The sequence below is a fragment of the Portunus trituberculatus genome, chromosome 29 (genome assembly GCF_017591435.1).
Source record: "Portunus trituberculatus isolate SZX2019 chromosome 29, ASM1759143v1, whole genome shotgun sequence".
Lineage (NCBI taxonomy): Eukaryota > Metazoa > Arthropoda > Malacostraca > Decapoda > Portunidae > Portunus > Portunus trituberculatus.
Window position 1 is genome coordinate 13,425,945 of NC_059283.1, and position 7,500 is coordinate 13,433,444.

General features: G+C 41.8%; 1 protein-coding gene and 1 long non-coding RNA gene across 2 annotated transcripts in view; one reads left to right on the plus strand and one right to left on the minus strand.

Moving 5' to 3' along the window:
• LOC123510598 (degenerin-like protein del-10) overlaps nucleotides 1-3,133 on the plus strand; it is a 9,746-nt gene extending 6,613 nt beyond the window's left edge. The window contains exon 4 of the mRNA XM_045265879.1: nucleotides 2,999-3,133. Coding sequence (XP_045121814.1) covers nucleotides 2,999-3,133 — 135 coding nt within the window. The remainder of the gene's footprint in view (nucleotides 1-2,998) is intronic.
• A 667-nt stretch (nucleotides 3,134-3,800) lies between these two features.
• Nucleotides 3,801-4,643, minus strand: LOC123510577. The gene is made up of 3 exons (XR_006676552.1): nucleotides 4,549-4,643; nucleotides 4,337-4,459; nucleotides 3,801-4,162 (listed from the first exon to the last, which is right to left on the minus strand). It is a non-coding gene; the product is annotated as an uncharacterized LOC123510577 (long non-coding RNA).
• Between the last annotated feature and the right edge of the window lie 2,857 nt (nucleotides 4,644-7,500).

The window sequence follows — 7,500 nt, forward strand, 5'->3', positions numbered from 1 at the left end:
TAGTGGTAGAGTCGTAGGGGTAGTAGTAGCAGTAGTAGCAGCAGCAGTAGTAGTAGTAGTGGTCTCGGTGATAGTTGTGGTGTTGTAATGCATGTATGTACGTATGTATGCTGCGGGCTATTAGAAAGAAGAACTGTATCTTTATAAGTGTAAGTTTTTTTCATGAGAGAGAGAGAGAGAGAGAGAGAGAGAGAGAGAGAGAGAGAGAGAGAGAGAGAGAGAGACGAAGAAAGGCTGTGATGGCAACATCCTCTGGTCACCCTGCAGCTGTGCGCCAGGTGTCCTTCGCTTGCAAGGGATAATGATCACCATCTGCTTTGTAATCTCGGGAAATGTGGAGTGAATATGTATCTCTATGTACAACGTAGATACATGTACTATCTTGTATAACGTAGATACATGTACTATCTTGTATAACGTAGATACATGTACTATCTTGTATAACTTATGAAGAATATTGTGTGAAGCCCAAAAGTACATGTTTTTCACTTGTGGTTTTGTTTTCATTATTGTTTTCCTGTGGCTGGCTTATTGTTTTCCTTCGACATGTGAGACATCGCAGCGTGTTTGTACTGACAAAAACAAAGATATTGATAACAAAAACAAGGAAGGTGATGAGTGACTGGTCTCTTAACCAGTCACTCATCACTTAATTCCTGTAGAACATTCTTTCTGGCACGAAAATTCTTTAGTCGACGCTATCGAAGGTGCAGCGAGGCGTGTAATATACGTACACTCACAAGCTCTGAGGTTATTTCAAATGTCTACAAATCGCTGTTCCGTGGATTGTCATTTAATTTTGCTTTTTCATAAGAATTGCATATGACATTTTCTCAGCTTCAGTGCCGTAACGAACAGCATCGTGGCCACGAGTCAGTAACTCTCGTACCGTCACATGTTCACCTTCTTTTACCGGACACTTACGTTCACACTTCAATTGCGTGCGTGCTTTTTTTTTTTTTTTATACGTGAAAATAAATAATGCGATTAAGGAAGACTAATTCTTTACCTTCCTTGTACGATATACATGATTTGAAAAATGCAAATTATGAAACTGAATTGCATCATGATACTGATAACAAACTGCTATCAGCTTCAGAGAAGGTGCTGCTTCAAAGGTTCGTCAGATACTCACCTATCTTCCCTGAAGAGAGTGCGTGTCGGACACTCTTTCCACACAAGGGGAAAATGTGCAGAGGTACAGCAATGTACCGTGCTTGCTGTACCACCGACGAGAATGGTGAGCGGGACTCCACATAGAGTGGCAAAATCAAGATAAAACGTCATATACGTACTAATTAACAGTGTAAATGTCTGACATGGTACGAAGGAACAAGGAGAATAATTTTGTCAGGAGCCCTACCCGCCACACTGCCACTCAGAAAGATGCTGTCACTAGATCACGAGGTTATAGTATTACGATGTTCCGAAGAGCAATGTAACGACTTGTAAGACTACAGCGTCGCCCGGTGTGGCTGACACGCTTCAGGCTTCCTTGACGATACGGCGTCACCCTTCACGACAGGAGGCTGGAGCGAACGTGAGCTTCGGTTCTCCCAGCCACTCGCGCTGCCTTGCACTTTTGGGGAGGTAAAGACGGAACATCCTCTGTTCCTTCAGTGGCACGGAATACAGTGCTCAGCTGAGTAAGCTCCTCGGCGAAGCAATCCGGCGGACACGGGAAACCAATCCTCACAGTTCACACCACCGAGGTTACTGATGTCATCCGCACTCAATGCTTAATTAACCCTTTCATTCACCTGTCAACACTGTGAACACTGAGGTGTGTTGCCTTCCGGAACCACTTGACTGCTTCCTCTGCATGCCCCTGCTCCTGCTCCAAGACTTCCCTCACACCAAGGTTTCATTATAAACAACAACTGCTGCGAACTGCTGATCTTGAGTTTATTACCTACTAACTCCCGCCACCTGGCGAGCAAAGGAGGAACTGATACATTGGTGCCTGGGCCTCCATTACAGCGATGCCGCGCTAATCAACGCCCTTTGACATGTGTCTCTTTCTCCTTTATTTCTCTCACCTCGCCGAACATTCAAGTGTACTTAGCAGAGTCGACAACGCTCTGCTTAAAACTGAGAAGCATTACCTCGTGCACTAAACATGATATGACATGACAGTTGCAGAATCACAATTAGAGAAGAATGATTTCTCACCAGCTCTTCTAGACTAAACAGAACTGCAGTGTACAGATCCTAGAGCTTTGAGTGGGCAGTCATAAACATCTTCAGTGTAAATACAAACTTCAAGTAAACCACCTCTCTAACAATCTAAACCACGAGATAACTTGAGTTGTGAGTGTGATGCTTAACAGAGATTATGTCCTTAAGATTATTACTGATGTGCTTTGCAGTACTGTTCCTCTTCCTCCTCCTTGTCCTCCTCCAGTTTAGTGCGATGTGTTCCAGAACAATTTATTCAGACTTTTCAACACTTCCTTGCCAAGTGAGTCAAATCTCAATTATTGCCTGTATTCGCACCTGGTTAAACAAAGAAAATGTCGATAAATATTCACATTAGCAAGTAAAACTTTATCTCTTTACGTTTTTCCTTAAGGAAATACAGTTTATAAAGCAACAATATATCATTGCATTACGTGGTGATTTAAACTTGAAACATCAACACAGAAATATGTGGTGCTATTCATATATGAAGGACAGAAACATTCGCGTTTGTTTACCTGCATAACCATTGGTCCCATTCCATACTGCTGCCACATTCAATACGGTGGATACAAAAACAGGCGTAGCCTCTCTGTGACCAACGCACTTCGGCATTCTTAGCCAGCCTAGCATCGCACTGACGCTTACGGCGTGGGTCACAGACAGAAACGATCACATAGAGGATGGTGTTCTAACCTTAACTCTAACATATAACGTAATCCTCTTATATATAGCGACAGTAACCAATTCAAGTGCAACTCTACAGGGCGCCCAGCAGAGGTTGTCTGGATGCAATTGCCGTCTAAGATGGCGTTGGTAGGAGGCACATGTGGGTGGCTGTTCTTCAGCTACTAAGCGAACCCTTGAAAAACAGCCACTCTCTGGCAGCACTCCAACTCGAGTGACCAAGATCACACCCCGTGTGCAAGGGCTAAGCAGCACCGACATGGACTGAAACCAGTGGCCGCGGATCGTAGCAAGGAACATGAGGAATCATTCACCAACTTGTTGAATGAAAATAACCAAAACGATGCAAGTGATAAGGCATATCTCTTATTGAGAGGAACTGCGACTAACACTATTGCTGCTGCTGCTGCTGCTGCTGCCGCTGCTGCTGCTGCCATTACTACGTACTATTACATTGTACAAGTAACATTACAATTACAAGATCTGTTTGTACAATAGTGAGACTCTGGCCTTACCTCGTTAGGCTCACAAGTAGTCCTGTCACAGCTACACCAGCAGGCAGGGTGTTCCTGCATATTTTTTTTTTTTTTTTTTTTTTACATTACAAGGGCACTGGCCAAGGGAAAACAAAGTGTTGGAAAAAAAAAATCCCGCTGGTTGCCAGGCCCTGTTAAGAGGAAAGTAGGAGAAAGAGAAAAAACAAAAAAATCTAAAAGGAGGGTCCAGTTAACGTAAGAGGTGTCTTGACACTCTTTTGAAAGAGTTTAAGTCATAGGCAGGTGGAAATACAGACACAGGTAGAGAGTTCCAGAGTTTACCAGTGTAGGGAATGAAGGAGTGAAGATACTGGTTAACTCTTGCATTAGGAAGATGGACAGAATAGGGATGAGAAGAAGTAGAGAGTCTTGTGCAGCGAGGCCGCAGGAGGGGGGAAGGCATGCAGTTAGCAAGTTCAGAAGAGCAGACAGCATGAAAACAGCGGTAGAAGACAGATAAAGATGCAACATTGCGGCGGTGACTTAAAGAATCAAGACAGTCAGTTAGAGGAGAAGAGTTGATAAGTGACTTCCTCTTCTAAAGGCTTTCACCTGAGTGAAAAGAAAAACCATTTACGAACACAGATCTACCTGTCTTTAAGTATACAGTGTTGTCTCACAGTTGTTATTGTTTTCACTTCTTTCGTCTGTCAACTTACTTGCACTTCTTTAGTTTGGAACCTCACTGCTGCGCACTTGTTCAGGTTGTCAGAACATAGGCCACGTGAGCACAGGTTGATCTTGACCACGCGGGGCTGCAACTGTTGTCCAATGCATTGCAATCTACTAAGCATGATGATCCACCCAACTGCACAACGCAGCTTTATAGCTGACTACAATATTTCACCATAAAATGCAAATATAACAAGAATTGCTTCTATGTTTGATAACACCAAAGCTGAATTGATTGTTATTGATTTGTTCTCATAACTTACATAGTCATATCCATCAGGAACCTTCAGTTGGACCAAGGACTGTGGGCCTGTTGCAATGCGTGTCAAGAAGGCCCGTCAGCACGCCATGCGGGAACATAATAGCTTCTATCGTATAACTTGATCCTGCCGGGTTAGAAAAAAATGGATTCTGATGTCTTTCAAAAAAGGTGAAAAAAAAAAGCTACACACACACACACACACACACATCTTACCGTGGCACAGCGCTACCACCAGCGTCAGTAACAGCACGATCTTCATCGCTGTCGTCAGTGTGCAGGACAAAACCTACCTGGTACTGTTGCTGCCAGACAAGTGTGGCGCACTGCGCAGCCTCGCTCCACTCACAATTTATAAGAATATGCCAGTCTCTTTCCGGATATTCTGTGTTTAAGTAGCCAGTACATCATCATTATATGCTAAAACATGCATGCGCGCGCACGTGTGTTTCACTGTTTGATCTGCTGCAGTCTCTGACGAGACAGCCAGACGTTACCCTACGGAACGAGCTCAGCGCTCATTATTCCCGATCTTCGGATAGGCCTGAGACCAGGCACACACCACACACCGGGACAACAAGGTCACAACTCCTCGATTTACATCCAAATATCTCCACCCGGCCGGGGAATCGAACCCCGGTCCTCTGGCTTGTGAAGCCAGCGCTCTAACCACTGAGCTACCGGGCGTGTGTGTGTGTGTGTGTGTGTATGTAATTCACCTCGGTCGTCTGCTGGTCACCCAGCTAGTCTTCCCCATTGCGGAGCGAGCTCAGAGATCATAGACCGATCTTCGGGTAGGACTGAGACCACATCAACACACTCCACACACCGGGAAAGCGATGCCACAAGCCCTCGAGTTACATCCCGTACCTATTTACTGCTAGGTGAACAGGGGCCACACATTAAGAGGCTTGCCCATTTGCCTCGCCGCGCCGGGACTCGAACCCGGGCCTCTCGATTGTGAGTCGAGCATGCTAACCACTACACTACGTGGTGTGTGTAAGTAAGTAAACGTTGGCTGGGTGACCAACAGACGACTATGGTGAATTACACACACTCACACACACACACACACACACATACACACACACACACACACACACACACACACACACACACACACACACACACACGTAGTGTAGTGGTTAGCACGCTCGACTCACATTTGAGAGGCCCGGGTTCGAGTCCCGGTAAGCGGGACTCGGGTGTGGCCCCTGTTCACCTAACAGTAAATAGGTACGGGATGTAACTCGAGGGGTTGTGGCGTCGCTTTCCCGGTGTGTGGAGTGTGTTGTGGTCTCAGTCCTACCCGAAGATCGGTCTATGAGCTCTGAGCTCGCTCCGTAATGGGGAAGACTGGCTGGGTGACCAGCAGGCGACCGAGGTGAATTACACACACACACACACACACACACACACGAGTCATTATATTTTGTTCTTCACACTCCTGTTTCAGCTCATAATGCAGAAAATTTTAGAGACTTAGCATTTTCTCCTTTCTGTATTGATGATGGAAAATATAATAGTGATTTAGATGTTAATGAATTTTACTTAAGCAATAGGTCTATAAACTTTCCGAAATCTGATTATATTTTTCTTGACAACATTTCTTGGTGCAATTACAATGCCTTAACAATAGATAATATGAATATTAGATCTATCCCAAAAAATCTCCAGTATTTTAAAGATACAGTTTTACACAGCACTTCTGTTAATATTTACGTTCTATGATTTACAGAAATTAGATTACATCCACACCTTGCTTCATTATATGAACTTCCTGGCTACTGTATGTTCACCAACTCAAAAAACGTACATGGTGGCGGTGTCGCCATGTAAGTATTAAATGTATATAAATCATCTGTGTTAACTGAATTTGCAATTTCAGAATCTTTCATCGAATCAATAGGTATTCAAGTAACAATTAGAAATAAGAAATACTTGTTTGTGTGTATTTATAGATACCCAAGTGGTCACTTCAATAATTTTCATAATGCCATGAGTGATATTCTGTCTACAGTGTTTGATAAAAACCTAAATTTATTGAAAAGCAATTATAATAATGTTTGTGAATTTATTAACTTAATGCATTTTTTCCCCTTTTTTCCACTTATAACTAAGCCTACAAAAGTTACTAACAATTCGGCTACACTTATTGATCACACATGGTCTACACAGTTAGAAGAAAACATTGGTAATTATATTATTCAAACTGACATCACTAACCATTTCCCCACAGTCTCACAATTTAAACTTGAATATGCTCCACATGCACCTCATTTTCTTTATAGAAGACTCATTACCTCAGTTTCGTTGGAAAGTTTCATTGCTGAAATTGCTCTTTTTTGACTGGAATTCTGTGCTTAATTTAATATGTGCAATGAGGCTTTTAATTTATTTTACAATCAGTTTTATAAATTATTTCAAGATCATTTTCCTATTAAGAAGGTTCGTTTCAACAAAAAGAATGAAGTAAGCCTATATATCACTTCAGGTCTAAAAAAAATGTATTAAAGAAAAAAATAGATTGGAAAGACTTGCCAGCATGTATAAAAAAAAATAGAAATAAACTAACATAAGATTTAAATACTGCTAAAAATCTTCATTATAAAAACCAATTGCATGAAAACCAAGGAAATCCTAAAAAAAAAAACAATGGAAGACAATAAATTCTATTCTGGGAAGAACAAGTAATTCAAATAAATTTAACATAGAATTAAATCCTCCATGCATTGATGCCTTTAGTAAATTTAACGAACACTTTCTTAAAGATAATTTTGATATAAATAGAACTGAATATGACTATGCAAAATATTTTAAAAATTCACCAAGTTTCTCTATGTATCTCGAAGCTGAGGTCATGAAAGTTCTCAATACATTTACTTCTAATACACATGGCTATGATGACATTCCCCCCAAATTTACTTAAACTCTCTTCCTCCTCAATATGCACCCCTCATATACAAATAATAAACCTTTCCTTCAAAACTGGTACTTTTCCAACACTTTGTCATTATTTCTGTCATAAAGTTCTTGTGTGTTAGAATTTGTTAGTTACCACGCTCTCTACTATATTCTATGTAAAATGAAATGTCCGTTATGAAGTTCCGGCTCGACGGACCGTAGCTAACGTTACGTACTGTATATAGTACATGTTAAAATAATATG